At 38.2% G+C, this 21068-nt stretch overlaps 1 protein-coding gene and 1 long non-coding RNA gene across 9 annotated transcripts in view; one reads left to right on the top strand and one right to left on the bottom strand.

The window, feature by feature from the left end:
• The window catches only part of LOC145517996 (uncharacterized), a 141260-nt gene that overhangs the window by 25932 nt on the left and 94260 nt on the right, over nt 1–21068 (bottom strand). The window lies entirely within an intron of this gene.
• EMB (embigin) overlaps nt 1–21068 on the top strand; it is a 117052-nt gene that overhangs the window by 77295 nt on the left and 18689 nt on the right. For 3 of the 8 annotated variants that reach the window (XM_081521346.1, XM_081521343.1, XM_081521348.1), the window contains 3 exons: nt 297–386; nt 17401–17584; nt 17820–17908. In XM_081521346.1, the coding sequence (XP_081377472.1) occupies nt 297–386; nt 17401–17584; nt 17820–17908 (363 nt within the window). Of the gene's footprint in view, nt 1–296; nt 387–17207; nt 17289–17397; nt 17585–17819; nt 17909–21068 lie in introns of all 8 variants that reach the window. The other 5 variants (XM_081521344.1, XM_081521342.1, XM_081521345.1 and 2 more) reach the window with 3 other exon arrangements.

The raw sequence follows: 21068 nt of genomic DNA, 5'->3' as shown, positions 1-21068 counted from the left end.
TTTAGAAAGAAATTACAAACTGTAGGATAAGGAAAGTTTTTTTTTTTAAAGCCAGTTGATACAAATCAGTAGGGATTTTTCAGAGAAAAAAAAAAAGACTGAAAATTTGGTTATATTCATTAGCTCAGTGTATTTCTAGATGTCTATTGAGCATATAAAACCTAGTATATCAGAGATTCCTGAAAACATTTTTCATTAATAGTATACAATATAGTATTTTAGCTGCTGTGATATAGCTTTTATGCAGTCATTTAACCTTGATAATAATATGTAATCAAATGTTCTTTTTCTTACAGCTGCACCTTTTACAAGTCTACCTGTCCAGGAAGAAATGATGACAAAGTACTCTAACCTTTCCTTGGAGAGTCATAGCATATCAATGACTGGTAAATGTATCATGTTTCATGTTTCAAATAATATAATACCCAGATAATTTTTATTTTTAATTAAGCCACTGTATTTTGCCTTCAGTTCAGTTCAGTCACTCCATCCTGTCCGACTCTGCGACCCCATGAATCGCAGCACGCTAGGACTCCCTGTCCATCACCAACTCCTGGAGTTTACCCAAACTCATGTCCATTGAGTCGGTGATGCCATCCAACCATCTCATCCTCTGTCGTCCCCTTCTCCTCCTGCTCTCAATCTTTCCCAGCATCAAGGTGTTTTCAAATGAGTCAGCTCTTCGCATCAGGTGGCCAAAGTGTTGGAGTTTCAGCTTCAACATCAGTCCTTCCAATGAACACCCAGGACTGATCTCCTTTAGGATGGACTAGTTGGATCTCCTTGCAGTCCAAAGGACTCTCAAGAGTCTTCTCCAACACCACAGTTCAAAAGCATCATTTCTTCGGCGCTCAGATTTCTTTATAGTTCAACTCTCACATCCATACATGACTACTGGAAAAACCATAGCCTTGACTAGACGGACCTTTGTTGACAAAATAATGTCTCTGCTTTTTAATATGCTGTCTAGGTTGGTCATAACTTTCCTTCCAAGGAGTAAGCGTCTATTAATTTCATGGCTGCAATCACCATCTGCAGTGATTTTGGAGCCTAGAAAAATGAAGTCAGCCACTGTTTCCGCATCGATTTGCCATGAAGTGATGGGCCCGGATGCCATGGTCTTAGTTTTCTGAATGTTGAGCTTTAAGCCAACTTTTTCGCTCTCCTCTTTCACTTTCATCAAGAGGCTCAAGTACTAATCTCTGCTCACAGTCTGGTGGGAGAAACACACCAGTATCTCACACAGCTATAATACTGTGAGGTACTCCATTGCAGGGAGGAGGCAGCCAGTCTAGCTGGGAGGCTCAAGGAAGGCTCTCTAGAAGAAGGACACTGGTTCATTTTAATTTGCAGATACTCTTCTGTTGTCCTCACACCTTACTGGCACAGCTGTTCAAGTCACTCTACCTTGAGAGGAGAATTCATGTATCTACTGTAAGACCTTGAGGCAAAGAAATTAAAGATGTTATCTGCGAGTCAGGGACAGTGCTGTGGAAAAACAAGTAAAGAATCCTGAAATCCAGATTGGCTTTCTCTTTTCACAGTTTTGGATTGCAGTGTTTTAAAAGTAATCTCAGAGCCCTTTAAGTGACTAAGAGTAGTTATCTGTTTTAGTAACAATATTAGAACAATATTAGAAGTATAATTAGCATTCTAATCCTGTTTATTAAGTCACTGATAAGTTTTTTCCCGGAGAAGACAATGGCACCCCACTCCAGTACTCTTGCCTGGGAAACCCCATGGACGGAGGAGCCTGGTAGGCTGCAGCCCATGGGGTCTCGAAGAGTCAGACACGACTGAGCGACTTCACTTTCACTTTTCACTTTCATGCACTGGAGGAGGAAATGGCAACCCACTCCAGTATTCTTGCCTGGAAAATCCCAGGGACAGAGGAGCCTGGTGGGCTGCTGTCTATGGGGTCACACAGAGTCGGACACGACTGATGCGACTTAGCAGCAGCAGCAGCAAGTTTTATCCACGTATATGTACAGTCTTTTAACTGTTCTGTAGTCTTAAGAAGGGTTTTTCTGTTTCTGTTTAATATAAGTAAAAGGTGTGCCCTCCCTGAAATCTGATACCGTTGGAATGTTCGCAATGAGTTTTCTGACAGAAGAACATCTTTATGACTTTGTGCCACTCCTGTTTGTTCCCAGATGTCCCCCTTCTAGTATTTGGAGTATATTCCTACTTGTAAAAATGAATCACCACACTCCTGTGTTGCTGCTTGTTAGTTTACTTTTCACAAGTTTTAATGGTTGGTTTCCTTTGTTAGGACGGAGTGTTTCTTTAAGAGAGATTTATGTAAGGACATAAGTTTGCAAATCTATTCATTAACCTGGTAATGCTGGCAGGAGCACACCCCTCATTTATCCTGTATAGCTGGAGCTCAGGTGAAAAAAGGATCAGGTGCCCACAGAAAGAGTAAAAATTGGACTTTCAGTTGATGTCAGGCTGATTATTTACTTACTTAACCTGTTTGGAGGGTTTCACTCCTAACCACTCTTTTGTTCTGATACTGCTCTTAAAACCAGTGTTCCTACAGTATCGAAGAGAGCAGGTGTTCACAACTGTCCATTAGTCACTGTCTGCCTTAGGGCTTTCCTGGTGGCTCAGATGGTAAAGAATCTGCTGCAATGCAGGAGACCCAGGTTCAATCTCTGGGTTAGGAAGATCCCCTGGAGAAGGAATGACATCCCACTCCAGTATTCTTGCCTGAATTTTCCATGGGCAGAGGAGCCTGGTGGTCTACAGTCCATGGGGTCACAAAAGAGTCGGACATGACTGAGCAACTAACACGACACCCTGTCTGCCTTGGCCTGATCAAACTTTAGTCATGCTTTTCTCTTCCTCTCAGACCCCTGGACTTTGGCTTGCCCCCAGTCTGTGCAAGCAGTAAATGCATTACCCCAGTCCAGTGGTGCTGTCTGCTTTTACCGTTGGGTTACTTGATTTCTTCTCAATAGTTCCTTCCAGCCCTCTTATCTCTTCTTATAAAAGTGTTTTTTTTCTATTTGACATTGAGATGCCTGTAGATCCAAAGCTTGCAGCATTTCCTCTATTGCAGTAGACATTTGGGATACAATTGTTCCTTATTTAAGTCTGGATTTTATTTTACTAAAAAAAATTGACATTAACTTTGGGCTTCCCATGTGGCTCAGCTGGTAAAGAATCCACCTGCAATGCAGAAGACCTGGGTTTGATCCCTGGGTCGGGAAGATCCCCTGGAAAAGGGAAAGGCTACCCACTCCATTATTCTGGCCTGGAGAATTCCAGGGACTGTATAGTCCATGGGCTCGCAAAGAGTCGGACACGACTGACCGACCTTCACTTTCACGTTTCTTTAAAACACAGCGTCTCTGAGCTGTGACCCTTTTCATGGTAGGCTGTTGTTCTGGTTGCCTTTCCATCTAAAAGTTTGGTTTTAGGAACTGCCTTTATTGAAATATAGAATTTAAATCTGAAGGTGTACTTAAATTTATTAGGAACCATAGGCTTTTTCTTATTGTTATCACTAGGATTTTTAAGGTACTTTTAAGAGAATGTTTTCATATATTGTCACCTTGTTTATTTGAATTGTGCTTAACAACATTTCTGTTTTGTTGCTTACTATTTTTTCTTTTCCTGTGACCTTTTTAAAAGTTCATCTCTTTTGGGACAAAATGTCTCTTTTAGAGAGATCTAAATGTGGATATTGGTTGCAGAGTTGACTCCAGTTCATAGCATACTGACTCAAAGATGCTTGAGACTGAGAAACAGGTCCTGTGCCTTGGAGAGTGAACAGCATGACCTTTGAGTCATGATAGCAAATTGTCTACTGGTTTTATGTTTTAAAAGTATTGCTAGTAATTTACCTAACAGATACAACAGGTAATATCTAGGTACCAGGTGTGTATTTTTATACATAACTGAGTTTAAACTTCATAAGAACCCTAAGCAATAGATACTGATAGTATTTGCAACTTGCTGATGAGGAAGAGGAAGCACCGAGAGACCAAGTGAACTGACCACAGTCACAGGTGGGAAGTTGGAAGTTTGATTTTCAAACCAGACTCTCTGGCACCAGGGGCTATGCTATTAACCATTATACTATGTACACAGCCTTTCTTAATGCCCAGTTACTCATTTCTTTCAACAGTGTCCCTAATATAATTATACCTATTTTAAGGAAACTTAGCTTTGTTTCTGAGACTATGGAAAAAGTTTCAAAAACAATGAAAAGGAGGGTATTTTAATTGCTCCTTGCTAAATAGGTAGGTTTGCCTTGGAAATTGTGCTTGCTAAGATAGTGGATATATGTGTAAAAGTATAACTGACTTGACTAAGAATAAGGTATGCTTTCTTTCCAGTTGTTTGATACTACTGAGTTTCAAAATTGATCTTTTAATAATGGACTATTTTTACATCACTGTGGTAGGTTTCCCAGTGTCAATATTCGGAAGTCATTGTTTGTATTACAGCAATCAAAGTGTTTCTTTATTGTTTTATTTTTTTCTTTCTCTGTGTATGTTATGGTGATTGGTGTCTCCATCAGTGTGTTACAGTTTAACCAAAGAGGTTACAATCAAAACATCTGCTGGCAGTTTTCTTGACTACCCTGGTAATGTTGGCATAGGCTGTCCCCACTGGCAAATTCATTTACCATTTTAAGATGTGATTAGCTGTCCTAGCAAGGACCTGCTGAGACAGGGAGGTAGACAAAGCAGGCATTGGAAGTACAGATGAATATATTAAAGCACAGAGTAAAATTTGGGAAGATTAGTCCAGGTAGGGAAAGGCAGCCATATTATTTAGACCAGCTAGGCAGGAAGTCTGGGTTAGGACTGAGATTCCAGGTCCAAGTGCCTGGTAAGTGAGTTTGAGAAAACGTAAAGAACTGATGTTGAAGCTGAAATTCCAATATTTTGGCCACCTGATGCGAAGAGCTGACTCATTTGAAAAGATCTTGATGCTGGGAAAGATTGAGGGCAGGAGGAGAAGGGGACGACAGAGGATGAGATGGTTGGATGGCATCACCGATTCGACAGACATGAGTTTAAGTAAACTCTGGGAGTTGGTGATGGACAGGGAGGCCTGGTGTGCTGTAGTTCATGGGGTCGCAAAGAGTTGGACACGACTGAGTGACTGAACTGAACTGAAAGAAATGAGTGTCCCTTACATTTGGCTGCTCAGACACTTTGTTGCAGAGAAGATCTGAGAATGATTCTGGTGAGGTGTACTTGTTTAGGATGTTTCTCAGAAGCAGATCACCAGTTATCAAATCTTATGTAGACTGTTGATGTACAGAGGAAAAGGAATGTGAATCCTAATATACACAGAGAGTGAAAGAGAAGGTGGAAGAGGGATCTGTCATAGTAACACAATTGATGGTAACTGTCAGCAGCTTTTGTTTTACGCTACAGTTTCTCATTATCATACACATTGACATTTTAGGCTGGATAATTCTCTGTTGCTGGGGTCGGGGCGGGGGATGCATGTTTGGGGCACTGTAGGATGTTTAGCATCATCCTTGGCCTCTGTCCACTAGAGTTGAGTGGCATCTACCAAGTTGTGACAACCAAAAATGTCTCCAGATATTGTCACATGTCCCCTATAGACAAAAATATCCTCAACTGTAAACCACTGCTTGACATATAAAAAGGAATAGCTGTATTACTGTTCCCTGTCCCCTCAGTGTGGGGAGACAGATGATTTAATAATCACATGGTTGTTAATATTTAATAAAAAATTTCACCAAAAAGTTAGATGATGGTGCTGAGCATAAGTGGGACAGGGAACCTGATCAATTAAAAGCCTTTTCCCTGCCCTTTTGCTGATTTCAAATCCGCTATGTCCCCAATAAAGCACAAATGGAGAAGTACTGTTTCTGTTTCTCTGACATGTATCCAGCATTTTTTAAATTAATTTTGAATTACATAAATAAAAATGAATTCATTTTAAGAAATACTAAAATGTTATTTCTAGCCCACAATAAATTAGAGAATCTGACAGTTCTCTTGACACATCTAGAAAATCTAAAATATAGCAAACATTCATTCTTTTAAATATAAAATCTTTTAAGTATATAGCTAAGTACTGCCAAAAGATATAATCAATAAACAAGTCTATAATAGGAATGGAAGAGAGTGTTCTTTGAGCCAAATGGCAGACTATAGCCCAGGAAACAGATTCAGGAAGCACTTGACTTGTGTTCCACTGGACTACAAAATGGGGAAGTTTATAAAGGCAAACACCGCAAAATTAACCTAAGTTGTTTGTCAAGAATTATAATTAGACCAGGGATCCAATTGTGAATTGATGTCATATTAGGTTTCCTTGTGTTTGTTGTCAAGGCACTTGAGTTCTCATAGCCACAGACTTAGAACAAGGCCTTGAATTTAGGCAAGGAGGGGAGTTGGAACTGAAAAGCCCCAGAAAGCTGGAGCTGAAAACCATCAGAATTCTATAAACACAGAGAAAGGATTCACATAGTGTAAAAAACAGCTGATTAGCACAAGGAGATGCTCAGCTGGCCTCTTGGTTTTAGCCTTGTTCTGCACCAAAACAAAAGACTTCCATGAGTTTACTAAGACAAGAGCCTGCTTTCCCTGAGGCTGGAATTCAGATTTACATTACTTGCAAGATACAGGAGCTTCCAACCTGAGAAATAACAAAAAATGACCCTGACGGGTGATACTTCTGCAGGAAAGCAAATGAAAAACATCTGTGGAAGGAGGAATTGTTCTCCTTGGCTGTGCAATTCATATTTGGACCGGCTTGCAAGACAGAAATGTGAAGTGCAGTGAAGCAGTTCTAACACTGAGCATCCGCTAAGGAGCAGTAGGATTACACCTTCCAGAACTTCAGACTCTAGAATACTAGGGAAGGACGTGAGGGAAGAAATACTTGAAACATGAAAAAAGAACCTTACGCTATTAAAAAAAAACCCAAAACATCTGTTGGGGGGTATCTGTATAAGGTGATGGATAATCATTTTCCAATATATGTAGGTCTAGTCATTATGATGTACACACTGAACTTACACAGGGCTGTATGTCAAGCATATCTCAGTAAAACTGAAAGGGAAAAAAAAAATCACTTTTGAAAAACAGCTGAATAGAACTTCTGGGGATAAAAACAAAACTTGTCAGACTTGACTATTCACTGCTTCCATTGTCAAATCTCTCTCTTTTTTCCAGTGGTAACCTCTGTTCAATATATGTGTTTATGTATGTAGTAACCATAGAAACTATATAGTATTTTTGGCTATTCTTTAATATTAATAGTATAAACCCATATGTATCCATCTGAAAATTGCTTTTTTTTGTCATCATTCAACATTAGTTCTGGGGGTTCTAGCCATATCATCTATGCATGTAGCATATTCTTTTACCTGTGTGCACAGTATAGATAAACAGGCTTGGGTATTTTTCTCTTAAGAGACTTTAGTTTGCTTAAATTTTTTTCTAATGTAAACCACAGAGCAACAGACACTTCTACATATCTCTTTCTGGGCATGGTTGTTTGTGTTCTTCTAGTATAAATACCATAAAATAGAATTGCTTAATTAGAAACTATGCACATATTAATACCTACTTGCAAACTACCCTCCAAAGTATCTTGATAATTTACTCCTTCTCCCCGTTTGCATATTTGAGAATAATTTTCTCTAGATCCTGACCAGCCTTGATATTATTAGACTCTTTGCTATTATGAGCATGAAAAGGTCTACCTGTTGTTTTAATTTGCATTCTGGAGTTAGACATACATATATATGTGTGCATTTATATGTTAATATCATTTATTCACTTGTCTGTTGGGCTTATGAAAAAAGTGAAAGTGTTAGTTGCTCAGTCGTGTCTGACTCTTTGCGACCCAAGAGATGGTAGCCTGCCAGGCTCCTCTGTCTATGGAATTCTCCAGGGAAGAATACTAAAGTGGATAGCCATTCCCTTCTCCATGGGATCGTCCAGATCCAGGGATGGAACCCAGGTCTCTCGCATTGCGGGAACATTCTTTACTGTCTGAGTCAACAGGGAAGCCATTGGGCTTATATGGTCTTCAATTTATACAAATGAGACAGCTATAAATTTTGAGTAGTAATTTTTACTTTTTATAAAAATTGCAAATATTCTCTCTTTAAAATTTTACATGGTTTTTTATTGTGTATTAAATTTTATTTACACATTTCTGTTAATATTTTCATAGGAGTTTTTTAACCTTCCATTTTTAAACCATTTAAAACATGGTTTTATGTATTGTGTGTGATAGAACACTAACTTTATTATATAGATGTATTATTTTATATAGACATATTATTTTATATAGATATATTATTTTATATATGTAGCTAATATCCCCAAATCCTTGCCTGAATAGTTCTTTTTTTCCCTACTATTTTGAAATACCACCCTAATCATGTTACAAATTCCCCTATGCTGTTTTGTTTCTCTACCGTGTCAATGTTTTTCAGACTTTTAATAGTGCTCTACAAAGTAAGGAATGATTTACCTTGTGAACTGATGTACTACCATGCATGCATGCACATGTCAAGCAACACCCACCCGTAACAGATGTGTTACACTTTGATGATTTCTCTTTTCTTACAACCCATTAAAAAACAAATCTGGTGGTAACTAAGTTGATTTCCTGGTCCACTAATTGTTTCCAACTTGCAATCTGAAAAATTCTGCTTATTTTATATCATTAATTTTCTTGGTGTTTTCCAGCATCACTAACAAATTAATATTACTTCTTGAAACATTATACTTTTGTTATTTTTTTCAAAAAAATAGCTTTTCCAAATTCCTGTACTTTTACTCTTTCAAGTGGACTTTTTGTTTGGAACCAAGTTCCATAAAATATGCTTTTTGGATCTGACTGATTTTTAACTGAATCTATAGATTATTTTGGGGGGAGAATTATTATTTTTATAATACTCTGTTGTCACCTGTTATTTAGATCTCATTTGACTTAGAGTATCTATTTAGTTAAATTTTTATATATATATATATATACACACATATATATACTTAAAATTTGTACATAGATATACAACATGACTATATATATATATATATACACATACACACACACACACACATACATGTTGCTGCAGTCAAGCTAATGAACATGTCATCTTCCCACATAGTTATCATTTTTTGTGTGTGAAGAATGCACTTGAAATCTACTGTCTTAGCGTATTTCCAGTGTTCAATACAGAATTATTAATTATAGTCTTTATGCCTGTATACTAGGCATAAAGTCTTAAACTCTCTAGTCTTACTCATTCTACGTAACTGCAACCTCATACATACCCTTTGATCGCCCCATCCCCACCCCTCTTCTGTCCCTGATAACACCAACATTCTGCTCTCTGCTTGTTTGAATTCAACTTTCTTTTTAGATTCCACATATTAGTGAAGGGGCTTCCCTCATAGCTCAGTTGGTAAAGAATTTGCCTGCAGTGCAGGGGACCCCAGTTCGATTCCTGGGTTGGGAAGATTTGCTGGAGAAGGGACAGGCTACCCACTCCAGTGTTCTTGGGCTTCCCTTGTGACTTGGCAGGTAAAGAATCCGCTTGCAATGTGGGAGACCTGGGTTCGACCCCTGGGTTGGAAAGATCCCCTGGAGAAGGGAAAGACTACCCACTCCAGTATTCTGGCCTGGAGAATTTCATGGACTAGTCCATGGGGTCGTAGAGTCAGAGATGACTGAGCGACTTTCACTTTCATATTAGTGAAATCATACAGTATTTTTCTTTCTCTCTCTGGGTTAGTTCACTTAGCATAATGTCCTTAATGTACTTACTTCTTTTTAGTAAGAGTTTCTATTTTTAAAGCATGTTTGGAAACACTGTCCTATGTGCAAAATTTTCAGTGGCTTTTTCCATTTGTTTCTTTTTTTTTTAATGCAAGAACAAAATAGGTTTTTTATTTCACATGATATGATTCCTAAATGAACCCATTAAGGCCTGTTATCATTTCTCTGAAGGTTACAAATGGCTTAAAGGTCTACATACTTTTTTTTCCCTTCCAGTTTTATTGAGATATCATTGACATATAGCACTGTTTAAGTTTAAGGTGTACATCATAATATGACTTATATACATCATGAAATTATTACCATATAATTTTAGTGAATATCCACCATCCTATGTAGATAAAAAAAAAATTAAAAGAGAGTTCCCTAGTAGCCTAGTGGTTAGAATTCCAGGCTTTCACTTCTGTGACCCAGATTCAGTCCCAGAGTAGAGAACTGAGATCCTGCAAGCCATGTGGTATGAGCAAAAAAAGAAAAAGTTTCATTATGATGAGAACTGTTAGGCTTTACTCTCTTAACAACTTTCATATATAACATACAGCAGGTGTTAATCATATTTATCCTATTGTACAGGATAATATCCCTTTTTGTTGTTGTTGAGTTGCTAAGTTATGTCCAACTTTTTGCCACCCCATGGACTGCAGCACACCAGGCTTCCCTGTTGTTCACTATCTCCCAGAGTTTGTTCAAACTCATGTCCATTGAGTCGGTGATGCCATCCAACCATCTCATCTTCTGTCATCCCCTTCTCCTCTTGCCCTCAATCTTTCCTCGCACGAGAGTCTTTTCCAATGAGTCTGCTCTTCGCATCAAATGGCCAGAGTATTGGAGCTTCAGCTTTAGCATCAGTCCTTCCAATGAATATTCAGGGTTGATTTTCCTTTTTGATTGAATGGTTTGATATCCTTGCTGTCCCAGGGACTTTGAATAGTCTTCTCTAGCACCATAATTCAAAAGCATCAATTGTTCGGCGCTCAGCCTTTTTTATGGTCCAACTGTCACATCTATACATGAATTGGAAAAGTCATAGTTTTGACTATATGGACTTTGTTGGCAAAGTAATGTCTCTGCTTTTTAATATGCTGTCTATGTTTGCCATAGCTTTTCTTCCAAGGACAAGTGTCTTAATTTTACGGCTTCAGTCACTGTTTGCAGTGATTTTGGAGCCCAAGAAAATGAAATCTGTCACTATTCCCACTTTCCTCCCATCTATTTGCTGTGATGTGATGGGACCGGTTTCTGTGATCTTAGTGTTTTGAATGTTGAATTTCAAACCTGTTTTTTCAGTCTCCTCTTTCACCCTCATCAAGAGGCTCTTTAGTTCTTCTTCACTTTCTGCTGTTAGAATGGTATCATCTGCCTATCTGAGGTTGTTGATAATTCTCCTAGCAATCTTGATTCCAGCTTGAGATTCATCCAACCCAGCATTTTGCATGATGTACTCTGCATTTAAGTTAAATAAGGCGGGAGATGATATATAGCCTTTACATACTCCTTTCCCAATTTTGAACCCAGTTCATTGTTCCATATCTGGTTCTACCTTTTGCTTTTTGATCTGCAGGACAGTAGAGGGTCACAATCATGTTAAAATCAAATCCCATACCCACTGGGTAGGCGAACCACAAACTGGAGAACAGTAATGCCAAAGAATTTCTCACAATGTTATGAAGGTTCTAGGCTCCACGTCAGACTTCCCAACCTGGGGATACAGCAAAGGGACTGGGAATCCCCAAGGAATCTGACTCTGAAGGCCAGCTAGATTTGATTGTAGAACTTCCATGGGATTCAGGGAAGCAGAAGCTCTTGGAGGGGACAAACAAAACCTTGTGCAGGGGGCCCAGGGGAAAGGAGCAGTGACCCCATGGGAGACTGAACTAGATCTGCCTGTGTGTGTTTGAGGGTCTCTTGCGGAGTCATGGGTTAGCAGTTGCCTGCTGTGGGGACTGGGACACTGGCAGCACCAATCCTGGAAGGCACGTGTTGGCATAAGTCCCTTGGTGGTCAGCATTAGCTCTACCATAGAGCCTGTAGACTCCAGGACTGGGTCGCCTCAGGCCAAACAACTAAAGAGGGGGGAGCACTGCTCTACCTATCAGCATACAATCGGATTAAAGATTTACTGAGCATGGCCCAGTTTTCCCCACAGGCAGTCCCTCCCATCTTGAAGCTTGCACAAGCCTCTTATCCTCATCCAACAGAGGGCAGACAGAAGAAGCAAGAAGTACATTACATCCCTAGTACTTATCTATCTTATAACTGGAAGTTTGTATCTTTTGGCCACCATCCTGTTTCCCTTCCCCCAACCCCCGCCTCTGGTAATCACAGGTCTGATACCTTTTTCTGTGAGTTTGTTTGTTTTTAAAGTATAATACTACAACACTATTTTAGTTCCTGGTGCATATTACAGTGATTATATATTTCTCTATATTTCAAAATGATCAACACTATAAGTCTAGTTAAGTCTACACCATCTGTAACCATAAAAAGATGTTACATTATTTTTGGCTATATTCCCCACACTGTATATTTCTCATCTGTGACTTCTGTATTTTGTAGCAAAGTTTATACCTCCTAATTTCTCTTGCCTGTTTCAACTGTCTACCCACCTCCCCTCTGGCAACCATTTGTTTGTTCTCTGTATCTGTGACTATGTTTCTAGTTGGTTGTGTTTGTTCAGTTGTTCTGCTTTTTATATCCCATATAGAAGTGAAATCATTTAGTAATTTTCTTTCTCTGACATATTTTGGTTTGCATAATACCCTCTAGGTCATTCATGTTGCAAATGGAACTGTCTTGTTCTAACTTGCTTTGGTTTGCACAATACCCTCTAAGTCATTCATGTTGTTGCAAAATGGCAAGATTTCATTATTTTTTTATGGCTGAGTAATATTTCTGAAATGAATATTCCTGTGTGTGTGTGTGTGTGTGTGTGTGTGTGTGTGTGTGTGTTTGTGTGTATACATTACATCTTCTTTATCAGTCATCTCTTATTGAGCAATTAGGTTGCTTCCATATCTTGGCTATTGTAAATAATGCTGCAGTGGCTATAGGGGTGCATATATCTTTTAGAATTAATGCTTCTGTTTTTTTGAATAAATATCCAGGAATGGAGTTTCTGGATTGTATGGTGTTTCTATATTTAATTTTTTGAGAAACCTCCATAGTGTTTTCCATAATGGGTGCACAAATTCACATTTCCACCAACAGGGCACAAGGGTTCCCTTTTTTTCCACATTCTTATCAGTAATTGCTATTTGTTGTCTTTTGGGTAATAGCCATTTTGATAGGTGTGATATCTAACTGTGCTTTTGATTGGCATCTCCCTTTATGATTAGTGATGTTGAGCATCTCTTCATGTGCATGTTGACCATCTGTATGCCTTCTTTGGAAAAGTTTCTGTTCAGGTTCTTTGCCAATTTGTTATACAGTTTTTTTTTTTTATGTTGAGAAATGTCCATATACGTTTAAAATTTTAAGACTGTATTGGGACAGAGGTAAATTACTCTGTGATTTAAAGAACATTCTTTTTAAAAATATAATTCAGAAACTGAGCAAATGAGTACAGTCTGAGAAATGTAGATGTCATGGATGCTTTTATAACACAGTAAAACAGCAGAAATGCATTGCACTTGTGGAGTTTTGGGGAAGTTGAAACATTGTCCATTGAGTTAAATAGACAGACTAGTTTTTTGCTAACCAAAAATATTTTCATGTTAGAGATAAAACTTTTTACATGTTTCAGTGCTTGTGATTTCCTCATGGAAAGGAAATCAGGCTGCAGAAACATTGCTGCTGCTGCTGCTGCTAAGTCGCTTCAGTTGTGTCTGACTCTGTGCGACCCCATAGACGGCAGCCCACCAGGCTCCTCCATCCCTGGGATTTTCCAGGCAAGAATACTGGAGTGGGTTGCCATTTCCTTCTCCATATAAAAAGCAGTGAGATAACAGTTAGGGCTTGGAAAGTGACTTGGCAAGAAGAAAGGCTTCATCGCAGTTTTAATGGAAGCATTTAGTTGAAAGTATAAATGTTTAAAATATGTTGATCAAGGTAAAATATTTTTTCTTTTTCGTTTATTTTCTATCTGTATAAGGTGATGGATGTCCCTTAAACTTTTATGGTAATCATTTCATAATGTACATAAATCAGAACATTATGCTGTAAACTTATTATAGTGTTATATGACAATTATGTCTCAAACTGGAGAAGAAAAAAATTTTAATTAAAAATGTCAATCACATCATTCATCTAGTAACACACTGCTCTATTGCTTTGTTGTTGTTTAGTTGCTCAGTTGTGTCCGACTCTTTGCTACCCCAAGGAGTGCAGCATGCCAGGCTTCCCTGTCCTTCACTACCTCCTGGAGTTTGCTCAAACTTATGTCCATTGAGTCAGTGATGCTATCCAACCATCTTGTCCTCTGTTGCCCTCTTCTCCTCCTGCCCTCAGTCTTTCCCATTAGCAGGGTCTTTCCCAATGACTTGGCTCTTCCCATCAGGTGGCCAAAGTGTTGGAGCTTCAGCTTCAGCATAAGTCCTTTCAACAAATATTGAAGGTTGATTTCTTTTAGGATTGATTGGTTTGATCCTTACTGTCCAAGGGACTCTCAAGAGTCTTCTCCAGCACAATTCAAAAGCATCACTTCTTCGGTGCTGTTTCAGGAGAGGTGGGCAAGGGGAATGTCAGTGACCTTCCTGCTTCTGCTGTTTTCACAAACTCCTTCAGCTTAAGATATTTAGTATACCAAGGTGCCATATTTTGGGGGTAGCGTGTTCTCAATCTCATCAAAGCTCCACAGTAAGGGGGCTAGAGACAACTGGGCAAATCTGACATTTCAGAGATAAAAATCAGCTGAATTCTACTGGATATGATTTTCTTAGGGGTCAGGAGAAGAAAAGGCTAATGCATCACCCTTGGCCCTTTTGCGTTTAAAGAACATTTGGGATATCTAGATTTAGATGCTCAGTAGACAGCTAGAGCTGTGGGCCTAGAAGTCAGGAAGAAAGTCTTGAATGGAGCCAACAGTTTTACAAATAAAATATATTAGAAATAATAGTTGAGTTCAACATGGGAAGGTCAAATTGAAAAGTAAAAAGACTTGAGAGCAAGGTCCCAAGGGAGACCAACATTTAGGGGTAGTTGGAAAAATTAATGTAGTTAGCACAATGTTAGGATTGTGAAACAGGAGCAAAGTAAAGGGAATTTTGGGTTTCCCGGGTGGCTCAGTGGTAAAGAATCCTCCTGCCAATGCAGGAGACACAGGAGACACTGGTTTGATCCCTGGGTCGGGAAGATCCCCTGGAGAAGGTAATGACAACTCATTCCAATATTCTTGCCTGGAGAATCCCATGGACAGAGGAGCCTGGTGGGCTACAGACCATGAAGTCCCAAAGAGTTGGACATGACTTAGTGACTGAGCATGCAAAGAGAATTTTGAGGAGTGGGGCTTCCCTGGTGGTTCAGATGGTAAAGAATCCGCCTGCAAGGTGGGAGACTTGGTTTCCATCCCTGAGTTGGGAAGATCCTCTGCAGGAGGGCATGGCAATCCACTCCAGTATTCTTGCTTGGAGAATCCCCATGGACAGAGGAGCCTGGTGGGCTACAGTCCATAAGGTTGCAAAGAGTTGGACATGATTGAGCGACTGAGCACATAGACGTAGTCTCCGACAACAACTGATATTTTGAAGACATCAGACAAAACGAGCTTGGAAAAGAAGTCATCAGGTTAAATAGGCCATTTTTAACCCAAGAGAAAGCACTTTCTGTAATGTGGTAGGATAGAATATTCTATATTGAAATGAGGGTGTGGGTGAAGACAGAGACTCTTAGGAAGAAGTAGATTTCTTTGACAGACAGGACAAAGATTTATGGCTGTCCTAGAGCGAGGAAAATTTACAGAAAACAGAAGCTCAGGACCAAATACAGCAGATCTAGAAACATTTTCTCCTGTTATTAGTACCTAGTATAATTTGTGCATGTGTATATGCTGGAATGTATAAATCCCTTCAGTTTTACCTGACTCATATTTTTTTCTCCTGTATACTTGGATCTTGTTAAGGTCTTTCCATACCTAGGATTTTTGTTTTGTTTTGCTTTTTGGGCATAAAATTCAATTCAGCAGTTTTGGAATTACATAGGTAGTTATTTCAAGCATGTGCTCGCTCACAGAGCACTTCACACTAGCTGTACTTCACTGTTCGAAAAACTTTGCTCCTAGCCATTGCTTAAGGAGCCATTTTTGTGAAGTTTTAAATGTAATTAAGAGTGATGTTATGCTGTTTTAAATTCACTTTTTTTTTTCTTTCTACATTTTGGCTCTGCATTACGCTTGTAATGATACTATACTATTGAACATGAGATGGAAAAATGTGTTTCTATAAAGCAATGTCCTCTCCCAAACCCAGCCCTTTCCTTCCCAGTAGAAGTAAGCATCACTGTTCTGATTTTTGTATAGTCTCTTCCTTGCTTTTTAAAATTGTTTTATCACTTAGGTGTACATCCCTAAATCTTATAGTTTATTTTACTTTTTAAAAAATGCATGTTTTAAAATGTTTTCCTATTCTCTGTATTTCCCCAAAACTAGTAATTGGATTGAGAGACTTCGTTTTAGGGCTCCCTTCCACTTTACTTTTTTTTTTTTCTTTAGACAAACTTAATTCTTAGGTAATGGGGTGTTCCTCCTCAGGAGACACACAATTCTGTTTTTGAGATGATTACGGCGGTTGATGCAAAATGCCTGTTCCTATGATTTCTGCATTTATTTGTTGGAATTCTATAAAGAGAAAGTTATCCTTCTTTATTATTTGGTTACCAGTGGTACAATTAGTATAGAAAGAGTAGTGTGCCTACTTGATTTTTTTTTATTTACCACTGTTCAAAATTTTAATAAGTTGGCTCTACATATCTTCCTAAAGTTTGATATATATATATATATATATATATATATATATATATAAATATTTACATCTTCCTATTTTTATATAGATATATCACCTAATGGCTTTATACTAGTATTTCAAATCCAGGGAAAATTCAGAACTGCAGGATGTTTATTTAAATTCTTCTGTCTCACAACTGCATCTTTATCCCATCCCTACAAGTTCTTAAGGATTTAAGAAAACTGGGAATGAGAGAATTAGTATATCACACAAAGTATATTCACAAGACATTCTTGTAGTAACTACCAATAACATGATTAGTAAAAGGAGTTAAAACAGTCACTCCTTTCTGTCCACACTAGCTTTTGCTTTTACAGTTGTACTGTTTCTACCCTGTCAAGAGCATATGGCACTTCTTTAAATAGAACTCTTCCCCCTATATCCTTGTCACTTAGCAAGAGTTTGAGTAGGTTAAGATCATAGAGTTACACTTTTGTGATTCCATTACTGTTGCAACAAACCTTTTTTTTTCAGCTATGCCTATGAAAGAAAATAATAAAGGGAACCAAATCTGTGTTGACAGAGGAATAATGCTTCAGAGGAATGTTACATTAGGTAACTGGTAGATATAGCACTAGTGTTGATTATTTAAACTTTTTATATGTTGAATTCTCCCTAAATGTAACTTTTACATCTTTTTTTGTTTGTTTTATTTTGTGGCTAGTAGAACACTCCAATATGCCAGTAGAAAAAAATATCACTTTAGAAAGACCTTCTAATGTAGAACTCACATGCCAATTCACATCTGGAGATTTGAATTCAGTAAATGTGACTTGGAAAAAAGGTGATAAACTACTTGAGGATAATTATCTCGTCAATGCAACCGGAAGTATCCTGTATACCCAATATAGGTGAGTATACAAAATTTTAACCTGTATAGATGAAATCAGTTAAATTCTAGATAATTTTGCTGACTGAGCATTCTTTCCTTTGCTGTGTCACTTGAATGTTATGCTAATACTCTAATTTGCACATTTACAGAATTGTTTCTTTTTTAAAATTTTGATTAATCGCTGAGTCGTTTCATTTTCATTAAGAAGCATTTTTGAGAACTAAGCCTGTATTAATAACATAAATTATCTTTAGGGTCGCCGTCATTAACAGCAAACAGATGGGAAGCTATTCTTGTTTCTTTGGCGAGAAAAAGCAACACAGGGGCACATTTAATTTGAAAGGTCAGTACTAATCATTTATAGAGTAATAACTTTAAGTAATCTAGTGTTATATTCATAGAATTCTGAATCCTCAAATTTTAAAATGTTACAATACTAAGAAAGTCATCATATGCTTTCCTTGGAATTATAAGTGGTGATGTTGAAATGGAGTTTCCCAGTGCCTTCCCAGTTGAAAATACAGGTTTTACTTTGAAAGCCCAGACTGCCAGGTTATTTATACATTTCTTGTAGCACTCTTTTGAATTTATTTATTTCTTTAGCTCTCTAAACTCAGAGCATTCATAATATTCTTCTGGGTGTCTGAGTTATTGCACTCTTAACCTGTGAGATTATGCTTTTTGTGTTCTGTATCAGTGGCTCTAGGACTTGAGATTTTAGGGACCTATAACATTTAAAAATAATACGGGGACGCACAAAGGTTGCCTGCTTTTGATTTAATCAAATAAGGTCAAACCCTAAAATGTAATCCACAGCTCTCCCCCATGGGGAAAAAAAACAAGTCAAAGTATTTTACTCTTATCATTATTAAACCAAAACTTTAAAGGTCTTAATCTCATAATATAGACTAGTTCAAATTGGGTAATTATCTTCACAAAAAAACCCATATTTTATGATATTAACAGCTTAGTGAATGTCACTGTCCCTGATGGTAATTGAGAAATGCATGTTTTGCCATGTTTTGGGCTTTGTTTCATGTTAATTTCCCAGGGCACACGAGAAATTGTTTTTTTACGTTTCCTAAAGATTGTGAAATCTGGCTAGCTGCTCTGACAAAATATGGATACAGTCCCCAGAGTCCCATCAACAGCAGGGTGGCCTGCTCCATCATTGCCATGATTTCAGATCGTTCCCTCATTCATGCCTCCCTGTAGTCCCTTTGCACGCAGACTCATTTCCTTCAGGTGGTTTTGTATATGTTCCTACTGAATAAATATAATAAATCCTGTATTTATGCACTTTGGTCTTTGCAAAGGCAGAATCTGTTATCATCTTTTGATTATTTTGATCATGGATGTTCTCTTTTAATCATCTTTCCTCCACTTGCCTAATTTAACCTAGTGAATGTTAGATACGTCATATAAATTTCCTTCCCTTATTTCTTTTCTTCCCTTCTCTTTTCCTTTTTCTTTCTTTCCCCAGTCTTTTTCTCTGCCCCCTGCCACCATTCTAATGAGCTAACAGATACTAAACATGTGGACACACACACAACCCTAGTAAACAATTGATTGTGTCTCCTTTAAATGTATAAAGAAAGGCTAGAGGTCTTGAGGAAATGCCTATCAAATCTTGAGGCTCAAAATACCTCCAGGAGATTCACCTTTAAAAACTGATTTTTCTCTTCTTCTAAATAGCACTGTTTACTAGAAGTATGTACTGTCATACCTGCTCAAAGTTTGAATATTAAATTGTTTTTTCTTATTAGCACTCATAATAAATTACTTACATTACTACTTGGAACTGATCATTCTGGCCTCTAATGTGAAGAGAAGCATTTTCATTTTCAATGTACTATGTTTTTGAGACTTCCCTGGTGGCTCAGACAGTAAAGAATATGCCTGCAATGCAGAAGACCCTGGTTTGATCCCTGGGTCGGGAAGATCCCCTGGAGAAGAGAATGGCTACCCACTCCAGTATTCTTGCCTGGAGAATTCCACACATGGAGGAGCCTGGTGGGCTACAGACCATAGGGTGGCAAAGAGTCAGACACAACTGAGTGACTAACACTTGAACATTAATAAATGTAATGCCAGTCTTAAAGAAGGCCTCTTGATTTGTATCTATTTTGAGTAACTAGGTTGATGCTGGCTGGTGTTAGAAGCACCTACACAAGGTCTAGGTTTGAAATCAAGTGCTTGAGGAATACAAAGAGCCACTGAATATTTACTTGTTTGCTTTTGATAGTTTTATTGAAACAGTTTATTTTCAGTTTATTAGTTTTAAATGCCCACTTAACAGTGTAACTTTTAAGTGTGTCCTATATCTTAAAGATTTTATATAATCCATAAGTTGGGCCCTTCGATTCTTGTTGGTAAAATCTGTTTATTTAAGGTGACTATTACTTGGAGGAATTATTTCATTTGAGTACAATTTAATGGCATTTGCAGAATAATTCATATTATAGGTGTTATTTATAGATCTTGTAAGACTTCTAGTGTGTATTTTTACAAATATCCTGTATTTGTTTTTCCATGTGGATTGCTTATGACTTTTCCTAAGAAAGCTTATCATTCAATTGAGTGTGGATGAAAAGCCCAGTTTATCTTCTATTTGAGCCTATTTTATCCTCTAATTGAGAGCCCCCCCCAATTCTGCTATTGACTACATGAGTCAACTAGAGTGCATGCCCCTGAGACCTCCAAACAGTTTATCAGCAAAGTCCCTCTTTCTCCTTTTATGGGAATTGGTTGATTTATTACTGTTGTTTTTCAGTCAATAAGTCGTGTCCAACTCTTTGTGACCCCACAGACTGCAGCACACCAGGCTCCTTTGTCCTCCACTGTCTCCTGGAGTTTGGTCAAATTCATGTACATTGAGTTCGTGATGCCATCTCACCATCTCATCCTCCCCTGCTTCCTTCTTTTGCCTTCAGTCTTTCTAAGCATCAAGGTCTTTTCCAATTAAAATTAGTAATTCCTCCTAAGGCCCACTTGACTTCAGACTCCAGGATGTCAGGCTCTAGGTGAGTGACTACACCTTCTTGGTTATCTGGGTCATTAAGACCTTATCTGTATAGTTCTTTTGTGTATTCTTGCCACCTGTTCTTAATCTCTGTTGCTTCTGTTAGGTTCTTACTGTTTTTGTCCTTGATCATGCCCATCCTTGCATGAAATGTTCCCTTGAGATCTCCAATGCTCTTGAAGAGAGATCTCCCATCTTTACAATTCTATTGTTTTCCTCTGTTTCTTTGCATTGTTCATGTAAGAAGGCCTTCTTATTTCTCCTTGCTGTTCTTTGGAACTCGGCATTCAGATGGATATATCTTTCACTTTTCTACTTTGCCTTTCACTTCTCTTCTTTCCTCAGCTATTTGTCAGGCCTCCTCAGACAGCCATTTTGCCTTTTTGCATTTCTTTTTCTTTGGGATGGTTTTGGTCACTGCTTCCAGTACAGTGTTACAAACCTCCATCCATAGTTCTTCAGACTCTCTGTCTACCAGATC

The sequence above is a fragment of the Giraffa tippelskirchi genome, chromosome 8, assembly GCF_054371585.1.
Source record: "Giraffa tippelskirchi isolate mGirTip1 chromosome 8, T2T-mGirTip1v1.2.pri, whole genome shotgun sequence".
Classification (NCBI taxonomy): domain Eukaryota; kingdom Metazoa; phylum Chordata; class Mammalia; order Artiodactyla; family Giraffidae; genus Giraffa; species Giraffa tippelskirchi.
This window is presented reverse-complemented; position numbering and strand designations above follow the sequence as displayed.